The sequence below is a fragment of the Sinocyclocheilus grahami genome, unplaced genomic scaffold (genome assembly GCF_001515645.1).
Source record: "Sinocyclocheilus grahami isolate Dianchi unplaced genomic scaffold, SAMN03320097.WGS_v1.1 scaffold175.1, whole genome shotgun sequence".
NCBI lineage: Eukaryota > Metazoa > Chordata > Actinopteri > Cypriniformes > Cyprinidae > Sinocyclocheilus > Sinocyclocheilus grahami.
The window spans coordinates 670,420-698,080 of NW_015505354.1; the positions used below are offsets into that span (position 1 = coordinate 670,420).

At 39.8% G+C, this 27,661-nt stretch overlaps 1 protein-coding gene across 1 annotated transcript; it reads right to left on the reverse strand.

Annotated features, from left to right (window-relative positions):
• Positions 1-2,116: 2,116 nt before the first annotated feature.
• LOC107593670 (multiple epidermal growth factor-like domains protein 8) lies at positions 2,117-27,661 on the reverse strand. The gene is made up of 44 exons (XM_016283511.1): positions 27,218-27,661; positions 24,718-24,974; positions 23,969-24,132; positions 21,746-21,961; positions 21,467-21,647; positions 20,646-20,734; positions 20,340-20,553; positions 19,993-20,173; positions 19,224-19,369; positions 18,982-19,092; positions 17,992-18,143; positions 17,384-17,485; positions 17,111-17,258; positions 16,678-16,841; positions 15,861-16,064; positions 15,546-15,749; positions 14,869-15,111; positions 14,617-14,735; positions 14,363-14,494; positions 13,243-13,356; positions 13,043-13,126; positions 12,698-12,955; positions 12,384-12,568; positions 12,092-12,305; positions 11,509-11,749; positions 11,264-11,396; positions 10,878-11,131; positions 10,649-10,759; positions 10,440-10,558; positions 10,117-10,354; positions 9,863-10,034; positions 8,955-9,118; positions 8,726-8,861; positions 8,392-8,623; positions 8,167-8,293; positions 7,319-7,529; positions 6,727-6,941; positions 6,440-6,635; positions 5,488-5,656; positions 5,210-5,402; positions 4,469-4,639; positions 4,263-4,393; positions 3,867-3,999; positions 2,117-3,776 (listed from the first exon to the last, which is right to left on the reverse strand). Exons 2-44 carry the CDS (start codon positions 24,887-24,889, stop codon positions 2,298-2,300), a joined length of 8,622 nt encoding a protein of 2,873 aa, XP_016138997.1. The 5' UTR covers positions 24,890-24,974; positions 27,218-27,661; the 3' UTR covers positions 2,117-2,297.

Here is a 27,661-nt window from a genome sequence, read left to right on the forward strand (position 1 = left end):
CTATATAATGTATAATACAGCTAAATCCATCTAACACAAAACAGATCCCAGCAGACAATAGAACTAATTTCAATCATAACTCAATTTTGATCAAATGTGCAGTTACTGTTTTTGGTTTCACACAGCAGCAAGTAATTTTATTCTCATTAGACTCATTTTTAGAAGTAGTAAGTGTTAAGTCAGGTACAAAAACAAAGACAACACAACCAACCAACCCTGCTAACCATTAATGGATGATATTTTATTATGGACAAACCGCATCAAAGGCATGTGCATAAACCACAGTAAAAACTGTAAAAGCATTTGAAAACATCTGAACAGAACACAAAGCTTTCTTTACCATATTCGAAACCAAATCTGTTTTGGTTTTGCGCATCATTTATATCAAAATCACTTTTTCTGGTTTAACCTAACAAATTAACCAACGGTTAGCTTAAAATAGCTTTCTCTGGAGTGGAATCCGAGATAAACATATGGCTTCTCATGGTTTATGGTTTCTATTATTTACATTAAATAATCATAATGTCAAATGAACACTTTTCAAAATATCGTATAATTCACCATGACATTAATTTAAAAAAAAAAAAAAGTAACTTTCTACATCAACATACATAAATACCAGTCAGATTACCCTCAGAAAATAAGTCCATCCTCAAAACAAAAACAAAAAACATCAAAAAAGCAACAAACTCCATATAAATGGCAATACTGTAACAAACGGTAGTGTTTCCTTCTCTTAATTTCATTACCTTATAGTGTCTCACCAGGAGCATTCTATATTTTAATGTTTAAAATTTCCATTGCACGTTTTGTTCAACAGATCTCATATATCTGGCTAAACATGACCCATCGCTGAAATAAAAATAAAAATTCTGCAACAACCCAGCTTGGGTAATAAATTTCACTAATCAATGGAAGCAAAATATTAGCACACTGTTAATACATGCTGTAAGTTTTACTACAAAAATGTAAGTAATATGAAATATTCAACGGTTGTTGAAACTAAAGTAGTGTTAAAAAAAAAAAGTAGTATCCTTCATTTACTACACAATGTGAAAAAAAATTTAGTTTCTGGGCACTTATTAATAATAAGCTTATTCCTTCATATATGTATATATACACACAACTGCAGCACTAAAGATTAATGGCCTAAACTCAAATTCAATCCTAAATTGAATACAAAAAGAGTGAGGATTCTGTCACACAGTTATATTAATGTCTGGTCAAGGCAAAGTTAGTAAAGGCATGTCATTAATGCAAACAAAAAGGACGTGTGACCATAAGCTGTCGATTGACAGTCTGAAATACATCTTCAGTCTGAATGAATATGTATAAAAATAAGCCAATGGCTCACCATGAAACAGACCTATTGACTATATTTAAATCTGCTATATTACAGGAAGCATCGACCAATCACAGCCATGACAAAATACCAGTAATGCAAAAGCATTACAACTAAATTTTTTACAACATCTGTGCTCGTTTTTTGCAGACAATCAAAGATTTGCACATTCAAGTGGACATGTTGCACCGTCTCTTGGTTTGGATGGCAGTTCAGATTGTCACACGAGGATATAAAGCACATTGGTTCAGCTGCAAAGACAACTTTTTGACTAGTCGATATGTCATGCTGAGGTCGTCAGCTTGTCCAGCTGATTTCAGTAGTGTATATGGGGCAAAAGGATGCAGCAACAAAGCATGGAGATACTAGTAGTGCATTGCATAAAGGTTGCTGCCTTAAGTCAATATGGAGATTTTTAGGAGTGATAAACAAGTAAACAACATCTAATAATTAATTACAGTATATGTACAATTTCTATGTTTCCTATGATTTACCTTTTTCGTCTCCTGTAATAAATACATCCCTTTTGAAACCCTCACCAGAGCAAACCAAAATGAAAATTGTCATCATTTACTCACCCTTCATATTGTTCAAAACCAGCGTAACGCAAAATAAAATATTTAGAAAAATGTTTCTGTGCTTTTTCGTCCATACAATGAAAGTCAATGGGGTCCAAAATTGTTTGGTTAAAAAGTCTGTGGGGTCCAATGTTGTTTGGTTTTGGACCCCACAGACTTTCATTGCATGGACAAAAACAGTTCTTCAAAAAAATCTTCTTGTGTGTTGCGCAGAAGAAAGTCATACATGTTTGGAACGACATGAGGGTGTGTAAATGATCACAATTTTTAACATCTCTGCAACTTCCTTTTTCCTTCCTGTTCTCTCTCATTAAAACTCTCTTGACTGTTTTTTCCTTTTCAGTCACTTTTTCCTACTCAATTCCCATATGTTCTCTTCACATAGCCATGGTGGTTAGATGCTGATGGCCCAGCAAGCCTTTTCGGCCACCCCCGGCGCCGGGATGTGTTCCTGCTCCTCCGTGTCCACAGTACTCCTGCAAATTCTGCCGTAAAGTGACGAGCGCCGAACCCAAGCAAGCCCGGTTGGGAGCAAGGATGCCACCTGGCAACTGTATGAGCACAGTGGCCACCCCTGCCATCCCGTCGTCTGTGGGCTCCAGAGTGATTGGCCCAACTTTGAAGGATGAGTATGAAAATCCCATGAGCTGGGATAGGAAGGGGTCGGAGCGGCAGAAATGCTGGTAGCTGCCGTGTGAGGATGGATGATGGTGGTGGTGATGCGAGGTCGGGTTGGCCGTAGAGCTCGGTGCGTAGTGGTGAGCATTCAGGTAGTGCAGGGGAAGGTGCTGCCCGTTGTTGCCTCCGCTCAGAGCAAGATGGTGGTGATGGTGAGTGACAGTGCCTGTGCCGGGGTCATGTTTGTAGGACAGAGCCCCAGGTCGTCCCCTCTGACCCATCACCATGCCACCAAGCTTGCCTGTCCGGACGTGGGCCAGGGACACAGTGCTGCCCCCTCCGGCCGAGGGTAAGTAAACCAGCTGCGGCTCCTCAGGCTCTAGGTAGACGGTGAGCTTAGCGAATGGGCGAGAGGCCATCTTGGTCATCTCTTGAATGTGGCGTCTCTGCTCACGGCGGAAGTCTAAGAACTGCTTGACTTTCCAGAGCAGCACACAGACGGACAGGAAGAGGAAGAAGCAGGAGAAGAAGACGGAGAAAAAGACAAAGAGGTCAATGTGGGCCTGGTCCTGTCGTAGAAAGAGGAGGCCTTGGGACTCTCCGTTATGGGTATCCGTGCCCACACTATGCAGGGCAATATAGAAGCGGCTGGACTTGAGAGAGTGCACTTCGTGCGGGAAGGTGATCACCACACGGTCCCGTACGCCGCGTACAATCAACACCGTCTGTGGCTTCCATACGGTGATGTAGGTTATGAGACCTTCAGTTCGTTCTTCCCGTATCTCACGTTCTGTCCCATGCGACTTTGAGGACTGTAGCGTGCCGAGTAATGCTGATGAGGAGTTCGCAAACACCTTCATGGGTGACGGTGGGGCGAGAGGAACCTCCTTTTCTCCCCGTGAAGTGGTCGCAGAGGTGGTCTCGTCCTCGATCTTGATGGTATGCACACCGGTTTGGCGGTCTACCTCCACAATGAAGGTGTCATGTGAGTTGGACACATAGACCTCAACCTCTCCAAACGTAACATCGATGGTGACGCGGATATCCACGTTAGTAAACTTGGGCTGGGCCGAAAAGAACACTGTGCGGCCCCTGAGCAGATTGCGGATGTTAGGCTCATGGAAGCAGTTGACCTGTGATGTGGGGTCGAAGCAGCATTCATTGTCCACATTGAACTGCCGATAGCATTGCCGCCCATTAACTGGATTGCCATTGAATGAATCTTTGCACTTTGCACACTGCAAGAAGCACAATTGGGATTATTTCATACAAGGTCTTATTTGTGAAATAGAGGAAAATGTCATTGGTTATATCGAACTGGCCATTACCTGTTGTCTGTAACACTCTTTACGGTCATTCTGTGGGCTGCTCAGACAGGATGAGGTTTCAGTGTTGTTCTGGCAGGGACAGCTAGTGCCATCATGTTCATTACAGGTGTCTGCATGGCCATTACACTGACATCTACAAACAAGCAAGAGGAAAAAAATGGAAAGACTGATGTCAGTTTAACTGGATCTTTCTACACCTGGGGACATTTTCTTATCTCTAACTTACTTGTAAAGCCAACTGCTATTTTATCCAATTCTCTGTAAATACATGCTAACTTTTGGCAGTCAGGTTAAATAAAATACAGCATACTACCTCAGAACACTAAAAGTATGACAAACATCTAATGAAATATCAGAGCACAATTATAATCAATGCTACTTTCCTGATGCACTCACTTCTCACACTTTCCTTGCAGCAGGAAGTAGCCACTGAGGCAGCTCTCACATTTATCCCCCACACTGTTGTTCTGACAGCTCACACACACAGCACTGTCCTCAGTAGGGCCCTCTGTAGCCCATTGTTCGATCTGAGAAGCAAAAGTATACAATGAATGACTCAGGCCCTGCAACAAAGAAAAGACCATTTCCAAAAAATTGCTTACACTCTCACGGTCCAGAGGATAGTCTTTTGGATTTTCCATTGCCCTCTGATGCTCCTCTTTGGACAGACATATGTCACTGTTTCCTCTGCAGAATTCACGACAGGGGCGACACATCCCACCTCCCACAGCTGAGCCCACAAACAAGGGCTTACACTTTTCACAGTGCTGACCCTAAAAAATAGGAAGAGATAGAGGTGACCTATAGTCTTATAATAACACAAACATGGTATTACTCCTGTCATGCCTGTCTTCTTTTGAAGGAAATAATTTTCTGCAAGGACACATTAAATCATTAAATTGATTACAGTAAAGACTTTTATAATGTTACAAAAGATCTCTTTTTCAAATTAATGCTGTTAGAACTCTTTTCATCAAAGAATCCTTAAAAATTATCACGGTTTCCAAAAAAATATTAACAGCACCACTTTTCAACTGTGATAATAATAAGAAATGTTGCTTGAGCACCAAATCTGCATATTAGAATGATTTCTGACAGATCATGAGACACTGAAGACTGGAATAATGCCTAGCATCACAGGCATGAATTATATTTTGAAATGTATTAAAACAGTAAACAGTTGTTTAAAAGTTGTTTTTACTGCTTTTTTTTCAAATAAACAGCATTGTTGAGCATAAGAGACTTCTTTAAAAAAAAACTACTTAAACAGTAGGTAATATATAATATAAGGATATTTTCATGGCAAAAATAAAATAACAATATACAACAAAACGTCTCAGTACCTTTGTGTTATTCTTGCACTCTAGACAGGTGTCCAGCTGAGAGATGCTTTTACAGTTACTGTGTTTATTACAGCGGCACTGTGAGGAGCAGTTCTCTCCAACAAACCCAAAGTGACACTGACAGACTCCTGGGGACACACAGGTCCCATTAACACAGCCTTGAGCGCACACTGGCTCACACTGACCCGTCACACTGAAAAAGAGAGCGAGAGGAGAAAAACTACTTAGCCTTGGGGAGGTCAGTGATACAGTTTGAGAATGAAAGCTGTTAAATATACCTGCTGAGTACGTAGCCCTGTCTGCAGGTGCAGTGGTAGCCTTCAGGCAGATCATGGCAGTCCTGAGTGACGTTACAGTGGTGGTGTCCATTGGCACACTCGTCCTCCTCTGGGCAGTGCAGGAAGGACCAGCTACTGTTCCACTGTGGGCACAAAGCCACACTCACACCTGCAGAGTAGAAAGACAGTTACGTTTTAATTCCATAAAAAAAACAAATAAATGTGTGGGGCCTAACAGCTCAGCAGTTGTCTTGTCTGTATGTTGGATCAAAACAATAAGAGTACAAAAGTCGTGTTCTGGAAGTAAAAAATCCCATTCATTTTTTTTGCAACTTTTCAATCAATTCCCATTCAACTGATTTCTGAACAATAACTTAACTTAACTTAATAAATTAACTGGTAAAAACAGACCTACTATGAGCTACAAGGTTGTTAATCGATGACTCATGCTTGTTGAAGCAGAGGTCTTGGTAAAAAAAAAATACATTAGCCATGATTCTGCAAGAAATTAGAAATATTATATAAACTTTACCATTATATAAATTATATAAAATATTATTTAAATATATGGGATTTTGCAATAAACATAAAATGTACTGTTTTTAATTGGATTGTCGTTCGCAATGGGGTTGTGTACTGTTGCTTTCTATAAATCTATCCGAGATGCTTGATTCTTATTGGAAAATCATGGCAATGTGCACTCAAATAATTTTGTATATTGTATATTTAGTGTTAATAGCAACACACTAGTACTAATTTGTCTCTCATTTCACTCTGCAGTCTCTGTCCCTGTCATTTCTGCAACAATGAATAACTGATTGTACCCAAATGAAACCATTCAACAATTAGCCTTCTAAAAAGTTCCACTATTCATTACTTAATCATAAACTCAGTGTCATCATTTTTACATGATTCACTAGCTTAATCTGCAGAAAGATATTAAGACATGCACCATTCAGTCCTCCCTGAATACAGTGTCCTGCCCCGTTTCCACCACGGACAGCACACCAGCCACACTGTGGCCTGGAAATGCACTGGGAGCACTGAGAGAGCTGGAAACACTGGGGAGAGCAGGAATCGTCATCCGCAAGCAAACGGCCACACTGACCCGCCTCACAGCGCAATGGAACAAAGGAGGGGCTCATACACTGGAGATAAAAAGAGGACAGGTGACAAGGTTACAGGTCGAACTTCTTTTAGAACGTTTTCAAGTTGGAACAAGCGTTATGAAAATGTTACCTGCTGCAGTGCCATGCTCCATACACAGCGCTGCCAACCTCCATCAGAGCCACGGGAGCTTAAACACTGGCTGCAGGTTTTGATTTCATGGCAGGGTTCAGGGCAAGGCATTGGTGGAGAGGACTCCACTTGCATGGGAGACACGTTAAGCAAGGCATAGCTGAAACACGTCCAGTCGTAAGTTGGGTTCACACTCAGGATACGCCTGGTCTCACCTGGATGTTTAAACCAAGAGTCAAAACATTAACACAAGCTGTTTTTGCTGGCCTTCATATAAAGAGATGTTTAAATTGGCAAAACTTGTGTGTTCTCCAAGAAACTTTGCATTGGCTCTAGGATTTGTTTCTTTGGGGAAGGCAACATTTCTGCAAGAGAGTGCAAAAATGGTGATGGAAATGATATGAGGTGAGAGGAAAACCTATATTTCAACATTTTTTCAAGCGAACACAAAGTTTCTAAGGGAGCATAATACTTTTGCATGAGAATGCTGAAGTTTTGAGAACAAATACAAAAGCTTTGAAATATATTTTTTCCTTCAGCATGTCCCCTTAGGGGCTCCGCAGAATCATGCACATTGTGTGGCCACTCTCACCTGTGCGTTTGAACTGGCGTGTCCACATGCATTTCCCAGAAGCTGTGCATTTGGGGCAGTCAGAAGCCTCACAGCTGGTCTCAGTGCAGTTACTAGAGAGGAAGATCTCTCTCTGGTTTATCCTGCAGTCATGCTCCGATGTGCAACTTACTGAGCTGCTGATACATGCTCCCTCAGGACAGTTTGTGCACCACTTACACTGCAGAGCAGGCTGAAAGACGAAGAGAATTTCAGGTCATTTTTTAATTACAAGATCGGCTTTAACTAAGTTTTAACCTTTCCTACTGATCTTATTGATCTTAGAAAGTTTGGCCATATGTGCACTACTGTTCAAAAGGCTGGGGTCAACATTTTTAAAGTTATTTTTTTTTTAAAGAAATCATTTTAAAAAAAACATTTCAGCAAGGACACATTAAAAGTGATCAAAAATCACAGTAAAAATCATGTGGCACTGAAAACTGGAGTAATGGCTGCTGACATTACATCTTTGCCATCACAGAAATAAAAAAATAATTTCTAAAGACATTAAAATAGAAAATAGTTATTTAAACTGTTATAACACTTCACTATATTCCTGTTTTTGCTGTATTTTCTGATCAAATAAATGCAGCCTTGGTGAGCATAAAAGACTTTAAAAAAAATGTTCATCTTTTTTGTTCCTCTTACGGACCACAGATTTTTTAACAATCCTGTACACAATATGATTTGTTTTCACTGGACATAAAAAGCCTAGTCAAATCTGTTTTTTAGATTCTGTTTGGCTATGTAGTGCATTTACTCAGCATATTAGCTCTGTCTTAAAATACTGCACAAATTGAGTACTTTGGATTGTGATGTAATTATCGTACCTGCATAGGGCTGGAAAATGTTTTAGGATGACGGGCCAGACATTCACTGCAGGTCTTGAGTCGGCGGCACTGATCAGGGGAACGAGGAGTAGGAGAACAGGTAGACTGTCCAATCGCACAACCCAATCTGTTAAAAAGAGAAGAAGAGATAGTCATTTAGAAAAAAACTTTCTGGTACCCATAGTAGCCTACTGTGAATAAAGATGATACTAGTTCCTGTAGTACCTTTCTGCAGTGTCTGATGAAGCACAGGTACCTCTGCACCACACACAGCTACCAGTGCTGCTGTTACAGGACTCAGGGGTGGGCAGCAGGATGCAGGGGTCGCTGGGCAAGGAAAGAGTCAAAAGTCGCCCCAGCGTCACTCCGTTAAAACCTCCAGACAGGAACAGGCGTCCACCCCACCCAGTCATCGCCAAGGAAACTGAACGGTTTACAGGTTCACCCACCGAGGACACTAGAAAAATGGTACAAGACCACACCATTCTGTCAGTAAGCACAGACTAGTGTCTCCAAGTGCATAATTAATATACTGTATCCAGATATGTGGAACTGTTACCTGGCTGTATCCATGTGTTACAGCTGATCTGATAGAGAGAAACTGTGTTGCTGTAATCCTCTTCCCCCGTCCTGCCTCCAACAATTACCATGGTGTCCTTCACTAAAGCCGCCGCATGGAAGAAACGAGAGAGAGGCTGGAGAAAGAGATGATTTGTGTCATCTACCTGCCAAATTGTTTGTATATTCATCATTTTGACCACCATTAGTTTTTTTGTTTTTACAGTTACCTTGTTTCCCTGAGAGGGCACCAGTAAAGACCAAGTAAGATTGGGGTAATAAAGACTGTAAAGTTCTCCTGAAGGTTCTACAGCTTCAACGTGGAAACGGTAACCACCAAACACGTACACAGCATCAGTCTGTTCATGATAAACTGCTGAGTGGCCATAAAGACCTGAAAAGGTAAAAGAAAAAGAATAACTGAATCAGGAATGTTACATTTGCCCATTATCAGTGAAGAAAGTGAAGAATTCAGGATAGAAATATACCATTGAATAGTATTCAGAATTTGAGGTCAGTAAGATTTTTTTTGTGTGTGTGTGTTTTTGGAAGAATTATCTTATGTTCGCAGAGGCTGCAATAAGTTGATCAAAAATACTGTGAAAAACAATAACAATTGTGAAATATTACAATTGTCCAAGCAGAATTTTCAGCAACCATTACTCTAGTCTTCAGTGTCACATAATCCTTCAGAAATCATTCTAATATGCTGATTTGCTGCTCAAAAAACTGTTTTATTAATGTTGACAACAGAGATTGTGATTGTTTTATTTTTTAGGATTCTTTGATGAATAGGAATTATTTATTTGACAGAAATCTTTAGTAACATTAAACGTCTCTACTGTCACTTGATTAATTGAATACATACTTGCTAAATAAAAGTGTTAATTAACTGTAGTGTATACTACAATGTGATACTATACATTTATTCATAAAGCCTAAAGAAAACCTATTTTATTGTAAATAATTTCAATAAATTATTTCTTCTTGATGTGTACAGGTATTTAGCTTTAAACATTAAGTGAACAAAAAAAGCTATTAAATAGTTAAAATTATTTCTAAGACAATTAATTGTCAGACAAAATTTCCCAACTGTGCTAGTCCTAAGTACAGAAAAAGTGCAGTGTTCCATCTCTACCTGTAGGGGGTGTTCCAGTGTGTGGAGCTATAGTCCAGTTCCCAGACTGAGGACTAAACTCCAGCAAATGATGATTAAAGCCATTCTCTGGTGAGTAACCTCCAATCAGCAGCACAGATGAGCCTCTTCGCACAGTTAGAGTGTGTCCAGCCACAGGGGGAAGCACTGAGCTCTAAACACAGTTGTCAGTTAACACTCTTAACACGGTTGAAGAGGAGCACAAGAGCACTGTGAGGATATTCAACACGTAATACCTTATACTGCTTCCACACCAGACTGCTGAGGTTCAGACACCATGTGTCATTTGCAACACCTTTCTTTGTGACCCCACCAACCACAAACATTAAACTGTGAGTGGCTGCTTGGGAGACAGAAAATGGGTCATGATTATACACCAGAGCAGAAGCATGATGGTATCGGGACAAGGGCATTGAATTTTCCTCCACTGAACTGGTCAACATTTGAGTCCAGCGACGATCGGCCACGGAATACCTAGACCAATATATATATATAAACATTTCTTATAAAAATTTGTGTAACAAAACATTTACTTCAAGTAAAATGTGCAAGAATATACCTGTAAACATTTCCCAGGATGCCCTCTGAGAGTGAGAGGCCTCCATACATCCAAAGAGTGCCCTGTGGCCCAGACACCAGAGAATGACCCATCCTCTGGAGGAACCTGTGTGCCTTATTCTGTGGGAGGAAATGAAACCGAAAACTGAGAGAGTTTGCAAGAACAGAGACTTTTATTTCTATAGTCTTAAAGGAAAAAGATAATCTAACCACAGACAGCTGAGTGTCAAGCAGTGTTTCCCAAACCATGGTGTCCAAGTCGGAGATAGAAGAACAGTCTGATCCAGCCCAGCCTTCTATACACACACACAGGCCAAGGGTCTGTAAACATATATGCAAACATGTAAGATGAGAACTGTGGGACATACCTAACATGCATTTTAGTTAGCTTCTTATGCTCTTAAACAATTTAACTGGCTTCAATAAGAATGTCACACACCATGTTGCAAATGCCTCTGCCTTCCTCTGCTCCACAATTCCCTGGGCAGACAGGACGGTCACATTGTGGACCACCAAAACCACGGGGACATTCGCAGAGCCCGTTTACGCACTGAGCTCCTGCCTGGCACTCGAGTGAAATGGCTGTACCCTCTCCAGAACTTCCATTTCCACATCGCTTCACCCAGAATGAGGCATTAAAACCCTGAGCACGTCCTGAGGTAACATTTGCCTCAAAATACACAGATACCACCCCTAGAGGAGAAGAAATCACATAATTTATAATGACAGTATATAAAACTATGTTGGCACGTTGAAAGTCATAGCTAACTTTGCTTCGTGTGTGATGAAAAACAAAATTATTCAGTCCTTTGTTTTGTCAAGTACCTGATGTAGCCTCAACAGTAACTGGCTCCATTCTCGTTGTGCCGCAAAATGCTCCAATAAGGTTGTGGTCAGAGTGCACAACACCATTGCTGAGGAATCGTGGCAAGCCATCAAATACATAAACATATGAGTTCTGTTGGATAAAGAAATGCAAACATTTCTGGTCACAATATTGCTGGTAACTAAATTGTATATGCTGTTCTGACAGTAACTGACAGATTAATGATGTGGAATAATCTACTCACTGTACACTGTGTATGTGAATCTGGGTGCCAGGTCAGGGCCACGGGTGGGCATGACTGCCCTGGCATGCATGGCGCCAAATCCTGGGACACAGAGAGGACCCACAGGCAATGAGAGAGCCCACCATGGCCACCGATTGCTCCATGCCACCCCAGAGAGGAGGAGAGGGAAAGGGGTACAGAAGAGGAAGAGGAAAGCAGAACAGAGCGACCTTGACACTGCCTGAAACAGGTGCCATTGTTCCTGGGAGAGAAATGTGAATTTCAATGTTACATATTGTATAAAAGATTAGGCCTAAAATCCCAAGTCAATGGGGACCGGCAACTATTTGGTTACCAATATTCTTCAAAATATCTTCTTTTGTGTTCCACAGAAGAAAGAAAGTCAAATAGGTTTGGTGCAACATGAGGGAGAGCAAATGATGACAATTTTCATTTTTGGGTGAACTTTCCCTTTAACTTTGAGATCAAACAATAATCAGCAGACCCCCTAATGAAAACCCCTCGTTTACATCATATTTTCATTTGCCCTCAAATTTGAAGATACCTCCCTCACCAAATAAACAGAGCTCATTCTCAGACTTACCTGGGGTCTCCATAGTATCCGGGCAGGCAAGACTCACAGTGTGGGCCTTGGGTATGGTGGGTACAGTAGCACTGGGCGGTCTGGTTATGGCAGAATCCTTGTAGAGCATCACCATGGCCATTACACTGACAGGGAATGCAGCCTTCACCCCCTGCCAAAGCAGAGCCAAAACTACCAGGCTTGCAGTGCTCACAGTGCGGCCCTGTTGTCCAGTCTGAGAAGGGAAAGAAAAATATAGCTTAGTGCTAAAAAGATAGAGAAATTAGGGTAAACACACAAGTAGGATCTTTACCCTGGCACTGGTCACAGATCCCTGGAGCCGTAATACAAGTACTGTGAAAGTTACATCCACAATCCACATCACACTCTACTCCGCTCAGCACCAGAGTGGCTGGATCAGAGGTCCAACCCAAAGAGCACTCGCATTCAAACCGAGGACTCCCGCTGCACCGGCCCTGGCGGCACTCGTTATAACATCTTAAGAGAGAGCATGAACATTATTATAGGTTACAAGGATGTACTATGATTATTCCTGAGCTGTAATAACTTCTGGAGGTTCTAAAGAAACACATCTACCCATGCAAACAGTGTAACAGAAAATCTCACGTCTGGTTGCAGTGGTGAACTCCATCTCCTTGGAAGCCCCTCTCACAGTGACACTCGTAGGAGGTTGGGGTGTTGACGCAGGTAGCAGAATGATGGCAGGTATGCAAGCCCAAGCGACACTCCTCCACATCCGGACAGGATGGGTAGGACCAAACGGCATCTCCGTCTCCTTCCATCCCTTCCAGAAGCTCCAGCTCCAACTCCATCTCCATCTCAAGCTCCATCAACCGAGGGGGCGATAAAGTTTGAGGCTCAGGGCTGATGGACGAAGGAAGAGATGTAAATCAAATAATTATCAAATGACACATTAATTTAGCCACTAGGTATAAAATGTTTTAATCTTACCTGCTGGCTTTCACTTCAGATACAGCCATGCTGCAGTTAACAGCCAAGGGGTCATCCATTCCACCCCAGTCACCTCTCAAGCACCTGTGAAAAACCAGAGGGGCAGGAAGTAATATAATAATGAAAACATTGTGATCAGAAGTCATTTTCACCGAAGTTGATGGTTGTTTGGTGTATTCACAGACACGTTCCTATCCTACCTGCCGATAGTGGGGTTGTTGTAGTCTCCACACCAGCCACACTGAAACGTCTGCAGACACTCTGAACAGGTTGCAAGAGCAGAGCACTGCTTACACTGAGGGACAGAGTGAACACTGGAGAGAGAGAAGATGAAAGAGGAAAAATTCAAATTTTCAAAAGCAATGACAAGCTATGCAGAATAATACAGAAAGCACTAATGAAGGAAAAGCAATTAAGAAATAAAATTATTATTACTATTATACTGTAATTTATTATTATTACTTCAATTGTAATATATTGCTAATTCTGACAATTGGTGTTATAATAACAATAATAATATTAATAATAAAAAAAAATTATTATAATTATATTCATATTGACTGGGTTCCAAAAGAACAACATTGTAAATGTAAAACAATGACACTAAAGTTCATGTCCATTGATTGTTCATTTTGTGATGGTTAAAATTTTTAAAGAGGTCTCTCAGCCTGACTTAAATTATTTTCAATTATTCAGCCAGTCATTTACAGTTTAAACCGCACAAAGGAATCCCGTAAAATTCTGTCATCATTTACTCCCCCCTCATGTCGTTCCTAACCTGTTTGACTTGCTTTCTTCTGTGGAACTTGAAAGATGATATGTTGGTAACCAAATCATTTCAGTTCCCATTGACTTCCATTAAATGAAAAAAAAAAATACAATTAAGTTAATGGGAAGCTAAAGGGTTTGGTTACCAAAATTCTTCAGAATATATTTTTTAAGTTCCATAGAGGAAAGAATGTCATACAGGTTTGGAATTACACAAGACTGAGTAAATAATTTTTATTTTTGGGTAAACTATCTAGTCTTTTTGTTTTGTTTTGTTTTCCTGGACATCTAAGCAGAAGCAAATATGAGATGTTAAAAGTGAGATGTTCAAACTGCAAATGCAATAGGAAAAAAGTATGCTTTTTGGCCAAATCATGGCCTTACACCAGACAATTCAGCTTTCCTTTATATTTTATTCTTCAGTTGAGCAGTGTATCCAGTTTTAATTATTAAACACTATAAGTGTCTAGTGTATGTGAACTACATAGTGGATTTCATTAGCTTTTATCAGACAAATGACCTAAAATCCTAGCAGAAGCTGCACTAACCTACCTGTCATACCAGTCCCTGCACTCTCCATAGGGAAACTTTGTGAGGTACGCAGCAAAGTAGAAACAGGACTGAGCTGATTCACACCATGCACACTGACTGGAGTTAGACAAACATTCTCCACACGTCAACCTCCTGTTAGAGAAAGAGGATGGTAAATAAAAAAATAACCAAAGTTGATATCTTTTTGAAGTCTTTGAAATCAAATATTACATACACCAAATAATTCATAGGCAAATTTATCACTTCAAACTCACTGGTTGCAAACTTTAGGACACCCTCCTGGTTCCCGGATAGACCCCTCCAATCTCCCACGGCGACTGCACAGATAATCTCCCTTCTTGCTGGAGTTGATCTGCCACTCACAGTAGGGGTCCTACAAACATTCAGACATGAGAGAAACTCCACTGCAGCCTCACAGAACATGAAAGTTGGTAAACAGACTGCATGCTGCTCTGGATCAAAACACTCATGGCAGTCTTTCAGACATGTTGATGTGGATGCAGTACCTGAGTGCAAGCGGCACAGTCTCTATACTCCTCACACAGTGTGCAATGCTGAGGGTTGAGCAGTAGGTGGCGCTCTTCTCCTTGCGAGTCTATGCAGGGCTGCTGATTGATGTCAGAGCGCAGAAAACACAGGTTCATGGTGGTACACCAGCCACACGACTGATCAGACAGACAGGCCGAACATGAGCGGTACTCTGAACATGAATTGGAGCGGAAGGGTTCGAGGAACAGGAAAGAAATCTCCTAGAAAACAATGAAAAAGAGCAATGAACAGCATTATATGATAATACCTAAATATTATAGCTCACTTAAAAAGTTTATAGGGCTGGAACTAAGGATAACATCAATAATAAAATAATTAGTCAGGTTGCAATAATTTTTCTCATTGTATAATTCATTATATAATTTTTTTAATACATAATTTTTTAATTTTCATAAAATATTTTTTATAAAAACATCAAATTAAATGAGACTTAAACAACGATTACTACAGTTCTGCTGCTTTCAAACTGTTTCAAAGGTTTTTCTGAAATCACTTAATTATGAAATTTCACTAGTATTACACTAGTTGGAGCCCTAAAATTGTATAAAAATAAAAAAATCATGCCTAATGAATAAAGGCACAATATGAATAAGAGTCTCCTTTTAAGTTGCTTTGTTAGGTAATAAACACTTACGCTGCCACCAGGTAAAGCTGTGCGGTTCCAGGTAAGAGCCATCTCACTAGTCTGCCCTGATGCGGAGTTATTAAGGTAGCCCTCCGCCTGGATCAGATACCAGTTTCCTCGTGTAAGATTCTGGAACAGACGGGAACCATCCGGCCGAGATAGCATACGGATCTCCTTCTCCTCCTGAGCGGACCACCTTCCTAGCACATCCGTCTGCACGGAAGAAAGGTTTAGAAGAGACTTAGCAAGTTACATGCCTCAAGACACTTCACGCCACGACTTTCTTGTCTAAAACAGGAAACCTGATTTTTTGATATCCCATACCAGTTGAAGGGAGTTGGGTCCAGAAGCCATCTGAGCAGTAAAGTGGAGCTTCTGAATTCGAGCCCACATGGCAACAGTTTCCTGAGGTGGCGCTGCAGGAGGAGTGGCGCCCCATAAGGGATGAATAAAACCCCGAAACTGCAGTGTCACATCCATCTCTGTAGAGGGATTGAGGATGATGGAGGTACTGCGCAGGATAGATACCTATGAAGAAGAGTGCATGAGTGTAAGAGAGAAAGAGAGAAAGAGAGCAGACGCAGGGTGGGGTGCTCAGAGGAAGGGTTTACAGTAACAAATATTTTACAGAAGTAAAACAAAATCTGGATGTAGAAATTAAAGATTGAAAACTTATTACCAGGGTCATTATAGTAGTTTTAAACTAAAACCATAAAATAAACTTTTGTTACTTGACAAAATTTGATTTATCTGGAAAAAAAAAGTAAACTTTATTTCAGCTAACTAACTTGATGTACTAAAATATCTAAAACTGAAATCAATTAATAAAAACTATATACACACAGTAGAAATAAAAATGACAAAAACAACAATACTACTAAACCTTCAGATAAAATTATAATGAAAACAAAATATAAAAACAAAAACTAATTCTACATTTTAATACAAACTACAATAGTGTCTCGATGATACTAAAATAATACTGATTATTGTAAGTGAAGTCACAAGAAGAGGGTGTAAACATACAGAAACAAATGTTATATATGGAGTAAAATTAATGATACCTAGAGCAGGTACACAGAAGAGAGGAAGTGTCTGCAGAATAGAAGGTCATGAGAGCTCAGGATTGAACTTGTCGTACCTTGTCAGGCTGTGACTGATTGCGTGGATGCTGGAAGGTGAGCAGGTGCAGTCCCGGGACATAGTTCTCGGTGCGACAGGAGGGGAGGGAGGTGAGGAAACGCGTGCGCTCCCCCCACCAGCCGTACGCCCCAGAGATCTGGTCCACGCGGCATGCACTGCGCTCTGCCAGGGGTCAAAGTGCACAATATTTACTCATGATATGCCAAAGGATTACACACACACACAGGTCACTTGACATTAAAGGGCACATAGCACAGATATTAACACAGCATGACTGCTAAAAGTCATCTACAAACACAAGGCACTCAGTAACACGTTATTTCACCGACTGTAAAAGTGTCTAGAAATAAAGAATTACTGAGCAGTGTGTGGTCACATATCTAAGTCGTTTTAACGATCATGTTACAGTCTGCTCTCTCCTCTCTCTTTACCTGAAACAGGCAAGCAGGACTCATTCTGCACACACCAGCCGAATACCCCAGAAACTCGTGGCAGAGAGTTTGGCACCCCACTGAACACCAGACACGCCTGGCAGTCTGACAAAAAACGAGCCAAGCCCAGACATCCCGTGCTGCCACACTGTACACACACACAAATCAGATGATGGACGGAGGGACACAAGTGAAAAAGCGAGCTAGCATCAGAGAGGCATTAGTGATCAAGAGCGAGCAAAATGCAAATGAAGGAGACTGGGGAAGATTTACTGGGTTGGTGGGCTGGTACTCCCGGCAGCGACCCTCACACCAACTGCACTCTGGATTCTTGAGGCACAAGCTTTCATCTGGAGCTTCAGCGCATACTGTGTCCTGTTAGAAAAACACACACATACACAGTATGATTTTTAATACTTTTATTCAGAAAGGACGATTGATTAAAAGTGACAGTAAAACCATAATGTTACAAAAGATTCCTGTTTCAAATAAATGCTGTTCTTTAGAACTTTCTATTCATCAAAGAATCCTGAAAAAAATGCATAATGGTTTCCACAAAAATATTAAGCAGTTTTCAACATTGATGATAAAAGTTTGAGCACCAAATCAGCATATTAGAAAGATTTCTGAAGAAACATGTAACACTGAAGACTGGAGTAATGGCTGCTGAAAATTTAGCTTTTCCGTGACAAGACTAAATTACATTTTAAAATATAAAATTATTAAAATAGAAAACAGTTATTTTAAACTGTAATAATATCTCACAATATTACTGTTTGTATTTTTGATTAAATAAATACACCCTTGGTGAGCATAAGAGACTTGTTTTAAAAACAAAACAAAAAAACTTGTGTGGAAAACGCGTTATCTAAAGTTATTACCCTGTCTCCTGGGTCACTGCTTACAAACAGCGGTACTTTATACGCCACAAGTTCACCACGGGCAACCCCACTGTAACCGCCAGCAACTAGCAGCACTCGTCCCTCCATGACAGCAGCAACATGGGAATATCGGCCCCTCACTGACCAAACTCCTATAAGAGCACAGAAAAAATTTCAGAGAACAAATAATATGCACAAATAATTAAAAAAGCTCTGTACAGTAGCTCTGAGGGTATATGTACACATATAATATTTATGTCTTGTGGCTACACTTTTGAAGCACTGTATAATTTAACTGACGTCATTCACTTCCACTGTAATTGCCTTATTTCAACCCTGAATTTTTTTTAAAGAAAGGCAGGTCGAAAAAAAATTTTTTGTTGTTGTTGAGGTAATCAACTGCTGATTGAGCTAAACTTGGAATATTCATGTAGATTCTGGTAATGTTGTAAATAACTGATTGAAAAAGCACAGAAACAATAAAATGCTGTAGTACAGTTAGAAGAGTTAGAAGAATCCCTCAGTGAAATGCACAATATTCTAGAGGGCTGAACTGAAGCATCATTATAGAATAATACCAACTTCGAGAAAAATGTCTTGCAAACCAAACATAATGCCAAAAATCCTGACAGGCACTACAAGGTGTACCAAACCTATGTCAGCTTTTTACAACATTTACAAAAATAAATACATTTTCTGAGGGCAGTTTTACTTCTCATCAAGTCACCTGTTTAAAAGCTGCAGGCCAGCAAATCTGCATCAGACACAAGGGAATTTACGCAACAAATGACCTCTCAAGAATAGGTCATAACAAGCCCCCAGTCAGACTGAAGCATCTTGAACATGAGTTCTTACAGGCTCTCCGGTTACTCGTGCAACAAATCCTCTGGGAATCATGGGTCATCAATTGCATACATCATCAAACTTCATCTCCTCTCTAAACACATCAAACAGATTCACTCTGTCTCTGACCATTAAATATACACTTACGCTGACTGAGGCTCTCTCCAACAGACACCCACTGATGGCAACCAAGATGATAGAAAAAGATCTCCTCATCATAGCACTTCTCTTCCATGTAGTGGATATGAACATTCCCTCCTAAGAGAAAAACAGATCTCCATTAATTAATATTGCTATAAAAGTTTTCACATTAAATTCACTCAATGAAACTGCAGACACAATGAGGTTGGCTGTAGTTCTGCTATTATGTCAATGCGATTGCTACTTACCATACACCACCATGTAGTTGCCGATGATGGTGGCAGAGTGGAATGCTCTCTCCCTTGGGCCACTGGCAGGAAAACGTGAACGGAAGGATGTCCAAAACCGTTTCTCAACATGGAAAGCATCAGTTGAATTCACACGCACACTGAACCTGGTTGAGACAGGATTAAAAATGTAAACGTCAAAAAAAAAAGCCAGACCAATGAACACTGTCAGATTCCAAGTAGCAGATTACAATCTTAAATTTATTCACGTGATTTTTCCTTATGAACTACACTACAGGAACACATTTCCAACTATGTGTTTTCAAACACATTCCAACATTTTGTTTTAGGACCATTCAATGTCATTTTAAACAGCATTTCCAGCTGTCAGTCAAGTCAAGTCAAATTTATCTGTACAGTGCTTTTCACAATACACACTGTTTCAAAGCAGTTTTACAGAAAATCATGAAGTTAATGTTTATAATATCTTCCTGCCTTACAGTCGTATTTAGCAGATTAGAGCTGGGCTATAATACACTTTTGTGATGATACAAGCAATCAAGCAGTTGAAATATGCTATATAATATATACATAGAGCTCTACATGAGTATACTGTATGTATACAAATAAAAGTGCAATAAAAAAAGCTAATTAATGTGGACATTCTCATGCATCAAACTTTTTATAAAGAGCTGGGATATAACGGTTTACATTTTACTGTGATATAAACAAACACGCAGCGGCAATGTACTATATATTCAGCTTACACAACACACACAAGTGTACATACCTAGCTGTGGTAGGTCTGTGTCCCCCGTATACCAGCAGTGTTTTGGAAGGGGCATGGTAGACCATGCTGTGCCCTGCAGTAGCAGGTGGTTTTCCGCCTGTAGGCTGAACTGCTTCCCACACTCCATCCCACAACCGGAACCGGTACAGTGATGAGGAGAACATGTCCTCCTCTGTCCTTCCTGAAAAGACAGGTTGATCAATTATTAATTTTAGGGGACAGAGGCCAGGAAAGGAAAGAAGAGATGAAGATGCTGATGATCTTTGCATGTGTTATTAACAAAATTACAATAATGGTCAAGTTTGTTTTTTTATATCCGCCACTAAAAAATAATAAAATTTACTCACCCCCAAAAACATACAGATAGTTGTCTACTATTGCTGCCGCATGATTTGCCAGCCTTGGTGCCCCTGGAGTGTTTGATTGGCCTAGCTGCTGCCAGTCATCTTGCTGTGCACGGTACACCCAGACATCACTGGCCAATGAGTGCTTGGCAAGCTCACCGCCATAGATGACCATGTTGCCTTGCCATTCTACTGCTATGTGGGAATGTCGAGGAGCCTAATACAAAGAAATTATTATTTAGAGGATCATTAAAATGAAAACAGATCATTATAAATGCATAAGACAAAAAAAAAGAAGAAGAATCTTACTGGACTATATAAATATGATCTCTGTTCCCAATTATTGGTCGAAAAATTGTAGACAACAAGGTCCTCCAGTGCTCTATTCAGATCAAACCCTGTAAATAAAGACCAAGGGTTGAAATAAATCACTCCACAAGTGTACACATTAAAGCTGAGGCTTTAAAATTGAGAGGAGGAGTAGTAGTTATTTATTTTTATTGCCATGTCAGCATCTAAGGCTATCTTCATGGAAAAACTGAGCTGGAATAATACAAGAGTAACATAAACACAAAATAAAAACCAAACAAACAGGATTACAAGATTCTGTAAATTAACATATGATTTTAAAAAATCAAAAATCTTTTCTGGTAAAATCTTACAAAATAAGTATAAAATTGAGAGGAAAATTAGCTTTTTACAAAGTGTATTTTTTAGTATTTTTTTTAAGTTAATACCCATAAATAAGATATTAATTCAGTAATGTTTTTTTTTTACATTTACAAAATTTATATTGCTATTCCATTTTGCTTTTGCTTTTCTAAGGTGGAAAAAATGTATATTGTTTGTACATAAAAATGTTTTGTGTCTGTATAAACAAAATAAAATGTTAATATTTTACAGATAATATTCGAGCAAACTTATTTAGCAGATTGATAATATAAAATAAAATTTTTTAAATTTCTTTGTCCTTATAATATACAGTATTAAGCTTAATATTATTATCACACCATATAAATGGGTTTTTATACATGAAAACATGTCAAATAGCTGCTCACATTCCAGATCATGATAAATAATTAATGATCAGTCAGTAATGGGAAAGGTTAACTGAAAAACCTCTATCTTACCTCCGAACATGTACATTGCTCCAGTGGAAGCCAGGTAAACCCCAGCAGAGGCGGTGCGAGGGGCTGCTTTAACATCACCTGGGCTCACCTCCCACCACTGCCCTGCGCCACTGTTGTCCCGGAGACCCAGCTGACAGTTCTGTCCCACAAAGCCAGGGCTGCAGATACAATGCTCACCCCTCTGTGATCAAAAGAGGGAGTCAATAAGTGACATTAAAACAACAAAACAACTTTTTATACCTAATTTATGCATGATGAAGAGCATCCCTTTTTGCCTACCTTATCACAATGACCATGGCCATGTTGTGTGCAGACCTGGGAGCAGAGAGGGGTACTGCAGTCCATTCCTCCCCACCCTTGATGACACTGACAGCGGGCAGTAGCTACGTTACAGCGCCCGTGACCACCGCAGTCCCCAGGGCAAACTGAAAACATGTAGGTGGCATTGAAGCCCAACAGGTTGTAGTTGGCGTCGCTGAAGAGATGGAGCAACATCTAGCAAATACCACAACAGAAGATGAACAAGTTATAATGACTGTGGGAAAAATAGGGACAGACTGTGAGCAAAAAGTCTATCAGTCGAGCTCTGACATAGTTTCTTATAACTCATAGTCTTATTAAAATGGCGTACACATGCTGAGAGAAATGGAAAAACCTAACAATGAACTTCCTATCTTCACAATTTAATTGAATGAAGAGCATTAAAGGGGTCATATGATGCTTTTTTAAAGATCATTATTTTGTGTATTTGGTGTAACAGAATATGTTGACATGCTTTAATGTTCAAAAAACACATTATTTTTTAAATACTGTACATTATTGTAAGTCCTCTATGCCCCGACTCTCTCAAACGCTTAGTTTTCTACAAAGTCCCTCCTTCCGACAAGCACAGTCTGCTCTGATTGGCCAGCTGACCCAGTGCATTGTGATTGGCCGAACACCGCAAGCGCTCGTCGGAAATGTAATGCCCCTTAGCATAATCGCAAGCTTCATCTTTCAAAATAAATGTAAAGACAGAGCCTGAAAGGGGAACAGAGTCTCGTGACAGACACAGTGATGAATATGTGTTTGCTGTACACAAGCCACGGTTAAGACAGCTGACTCCACTGTGATGTGTCTCGCGCTCTCTCTCGCGCACACACGTACGTACACCGCTCTCTCTCTCTCTTTCTGAAAACACCACTTAGCTATCTCCACTTCAAGTCTATTCTCAGAAAAGTGTGATTCATCAACTGTTCATTTACGACAGAGAGAGAGAGAGAGAGAGACTGTGTATGTATGAATTACCACCGTTTTGCCGCGTTTCTCTATTAACAGTAAAGCTATGGCTTTAATTCCTTTAGAAACAATGATGCTACCAGCTCCTTGTTGAGAAAGATAATGTAGCTCTTGAGCGATTAAGCTATTTAGTTGATAAAATTGCGGGGCAGCGCTAAAAAGTTTGTTCCTGAATGTCTGAGTTCGGCCGCAGCGTGATCTGTGTGTGTGACTGCACTTAACACCAAACTGCTTGTTTCACACAAATGCTGGCACAGACGTGCATGTTCAGCTAGAGTCGCTTTGAACTCATGCATCTTCGGAAGCGGAGTCTCGCGGAAAGTTAAAAAAAATGGTGTGCACACCGCCACACGAAACAACGTTGCGCGCACTCAAAGTGAACTTGCTGACGCTCGAGTATAAATCAGCCTTGAGCGTGCGTGCAGTGTGTGTGCGTTAGATACAGTGAAGACAGCGCGTTAGTTTAGAACTCTTCAACACACACACACCGCTCGCTCGCTCGCTCTCTCTCTCTCTCTCTCTCTCTCTCTCTCTCTCTCGCTCGCGCGCGCGCGCACGCGCACACACACACACACCGTTCTCTCTCTCTCTCTCGCGTGTGCGCGCACGCACACACACACACGATGCGCAAAACTCCTCATTTGAACAGTCAATAGCAAATACTTAGACTAATAACAAAACAGTAGCTGATTCTGAATTACCTCCTCTCCTAGGTTCACGAAACGTTCGTCCATAAAATGCATTGCTGTTCTGTTGTAAGTAATCTTAAAGATTCCTAAATGCATCTACTTTCGGAAGGCCAAATAAAGTGCTTTTGCTTTTGCACTGAAACACACAGCGTCTCCCTGACATGGCTGCTTCAACACTAACTGCGGTTACTGAAACCACGCCTTCTTTCTTTGCGTGAACATTTGGGCGGCATTATGCAAATATTTCCACATAGTGAGGTAGATATGTGGGGGCGTGTTAGAACGAGCCGTTTTAGGGGGGCGTGACAGAGTCTTAACTTTGATAAAGAATATCTCTTTGGTTTTGAGACTATAGTCTTTGCAACTTCAGTGATCTTATCTATGCACAATCAGCTTGTAACACTCCAAAGAGAAAGGAAAACTTGAAATCGCATCATATGACCCCTTTAAAGAAAGGGAGTGCATTTTGATTCCTTAAAAATAAGGCTCATAGGCTCAGTTGAACAGATGGTATAAACTGATACTTTTGCCTTACCTTACCTGACTTGGCCTCAATTGGTTGTGGTAGAGTGGTGCCACTTAAACTTGCCAGTAGGGGGCTCTGGTAGGATTCACCATCATAGACAAACAGATAGTCATAGGTGCACTCCGTCTCCATAAAAGTGAAGTTAAGCACAATGCGATGGTTTCTGCTGGGAGCTGAAGGAATACAGAAGAGTTCTCATTACAACCAGAAAAAACATACAAATACTTGTCTCATTATCACCTTCAAGAGGAAGACATTTGTAATAAATATTCAAATTGAGAGAAGGGTCATGGTCACTCAGCTACTGAAATTGGTATTAGTAAAAATTACTAATCAAGCCATCATTACTAATATCATGAGTATGCAGAAGATATCATTCAGCTCTCGCGTTATTAAAGCAGCAAATAGTGAAATACCAAATATACTGATTTGTCTAAATAATTAAAGAGATAGTTCACCCAAAAATGAAAATTCTGACATCATTTACCAAACAGCTGACAGTAGCCACTGACTTCCATAGTATGGGGGGGGAAAATACTATAGAAAGTCAATGGCTACAGTCAATTGTAAAAATGAAGCATGTCTGGATAAATTGTTCACAATAAGATCAATAACATGAATTAAAAAATATATATATACTCTCGTTTCATGTCGGCTTGGAATTACAATCAAAACAGTCATTCATTTAAATCCTACTATATGCGAATGAAGCGTCTTTCATTCATCAACCCTTTGTTTTTGTAGTTTCTGACACCTACCCTTGATAAGCCACTCGCAGTTCCCATTCACAGAGTAGTTTCCCGGTCCATCTGTGACATATCCTGGGACACCCCGCAAAATCTGTCTTTGGCCCTTACAGTCTCCTGCCCAAGTAGCACGTATCAGAACCATGAAGACAGGCAGCAGGACAGTCGGGATGTGAGAAGTCATCCTGTCCTCCACCCACAAAGGGTAAAGTGAGAAAAAGATGGAGAAACTACTGGAGGGTGGTTGGACTTGCTCACAGTATGGAGACCTATAGAGAAAATGAAAAAAAAACAATAAATGTGGAATTATCCACAAATAACACAAACAAAGAAAGCATATACATTCACTCTATAATACATTTAAAAAATAGTTTGACTGTATTTATTTTATTGCCTTATTATTTGTGGTGTCATCCTCCCTGACATGCATTCAGCACAGTTTAATGTTTTATAAGATATCTCTCATTTTACAGATATCCAGGTAAACTAACAGAATGTTTAGATTTTTTTCAATGAGTTTTCTAAAACATTTAGATATATTTATATAAACGTGAATTAATCTATTGTCATCTACAGGTTTCATCTTAGTACTTTGTCATAATATTGTGAGTTTTAGAAAGATGGTGAGAACTCATTATTAATAAAAACTAATTGTTTACCTGGATATCTGTAAAATGTGTTGCAGAAAGTTCAGAGTAATAACAACAATAACAGTAGACAAACACAAATGCTTTGTAAAAAAAAAAAAAAAAATGTTTTTGATGACAAAGCAAATGGAACCTCATTCTAAAAAGCCTACCGTATCATACTGGATACATTCACTTCTAAAACCTCTAAATTATCAACATGATCAAAAGTTTGCTGTAAAACTTGTTGTGCACAACCTTCTATGTGCTTTTCGTTAATAATGTTTATTTATACATTTCTCAATCATCACTGTATTGCATCGCATTATATGTTTTGACCCCCAGAATTAAAACAATAGAGTTTTGATCATAAAACTAAATGAAGCCTTTAAATATAATCTCACTAAGACATATTGGGAGATACAGAGTGACAAATTATATTTGTATGTACTTTAAGCAATTAGTCTGCTATAATGTTATAAAAAACTTCTCTGATTTACAGGTCTCAGAATTTTATTTTAGGCCATATAAATAACAACATCTACACCCAATTGCATATTTTTGCAGTAGGGGTTCAATCTTCAACTGACTGGCAGGAGCCGCCACTGACAGGGCACGTGACCTGCCAGGGAGTAAGAGTAAACTGGCAGCTGGCTGGACGGAAGCGGCAGTAACCAACCGGGATCACGGCCATTAGACTACTAATTAAACCTCCTTAAACCTATATTATATTAAAAATACGTTCAAAAGAACATATTCACAATAATAAAATTATGCATTTCCTTGCAGCAGGAGTGGTGGGGAACGCATAGGCATACTCATAGCTTAAAAAGTCTGACTGGAGGAAACTGTTATAAGAGGTTATATACAAATAATATATTAATTGACTCAAAGTTGTTTACAAAAACAATGTATTGAACCCCCACTCTATTTTTGTTCAGTTTGAGCCTCTGAATTAAACTGATGTTTCTCCTCCTCGAAAAAAGTATACGCTCCATATTCTCACTATCACGCAATACGAGCCAGACAAGCATGATGTATCAAATATGATACAAAACATGAAAAACTTGATAAAAAAAAATTTTTTTTTAAAGGATTTTGTCTAAAGTTTAAATAAATTTCCATTTAAAAAAAGAAAACAAGATTAGATGAATAAATTATTTCATGTTAGGCTTTACAAGGTTAAACAGAATAAGTTTTTATACATAATTTGTATTATCTATCATTAATGTTGTTGTTTTATGTTTATATTTTGTCTTATCACTGACACGGAGTACAAACTGTAATTTCGATGCCCTGTACAATGACAAAGCTTTCTTATCTAACCTTATCTTGTCAAAAAGACAACATTTGATGCAAAAGGCATAGTTGCAAAAACCCTTGTGAAAAATACTCGTCTTTGAAAAACTGCAATATACCCAACGCTGCTAAGTAGCACAAATCCTGTGAAGAAAAACATCACTTTCAACAACCAAAATCTTGAACTATTACAAACACAAAAAACACACACACAAAGTTACACAACATAAGAGCTAAAAGGGAAATTTGTCTTTTTAAACTAGTATGTCCTGAGGTTTAGCTGACACAAGCATCACTGTAACAGCAATGCCTAGCTAACGGTTTACTTTACTGTTAACGTTAGCTGTTCTGTCATCATATTTAACCGACTGTGGTCCCTTGTTAAACTACATAATTACAATAATTCATATAACAGTGTGCATCTGTCCATTGTCAGTTCAGCATTTACTGACTCGTATCAATCAAAGAGACATTTAAAACTGAGAACTGAGCCTTGGCTTTAGCTGAACAGGCTAACCGACTAGCCATGTCTATCCCACTAACGTTAGCTGTCGGAAAAAGCAAACCGTCTCCACTAATTTACTCACCAATTCCCGAGTCTTGGTCTCCATGTTTCTAAAGCAAAGAGGTTTTCGTAACTTACATCCTGTATCAGGTATAATAATAAAAAGACGCGTTGAGCGACGCCCCAGTATCGCTGCGGCTATTGTTGCGCTGCGGCTGCTGAGCCCAGCGGCGGTTTAAAGCTCGAGACCACCGCGTGAGTGCGCTGCTGGGATCAAAGGCCTCGAGCTCCGCTCACAGGATGCCTTTATTTACAAAACATCTCTAGATGTTATCAAGGATAACGTGCGCGTCCTCTCTGTTACAACGTCTTGCTAAATCCAAGCAATAACTGTTACAACATCAGCCTTGTGCGTTTGTTTCCTGATATCCAAGACGTGTCTTGAATCGTGCAGGGCATTTGAGTTTGTTAACTGGGGATGGATGTGTGTGTGTGTGTGTGTGTGTGCTTCCAGATGGTTGTCTTC

Bases quoted from the DNA above. Each gene is read 5' to 3' on its own strand.
- LOC107593670 (XM_016283511.1), bottom strand. From the start codon at position 24,889: ATGACTTCTCACATCCCGACTGTCCTGCTGCCTGTCTTCATGGTTCTG. The intron at 11,750-12,091 runs GTAAGTCTGAGA...TTTCTCTCCCAG, and splicing joins GGATACTATGGAGACCCCAG to GAACAATGGCACCTGTTTCA. The intron at 11,397-11,508 runs GTGAGTAGATTA...TTTATCCAACAG, and splicing joins ATTCACATACACAGTGTACA to AACTCATATGTTTATGTATT.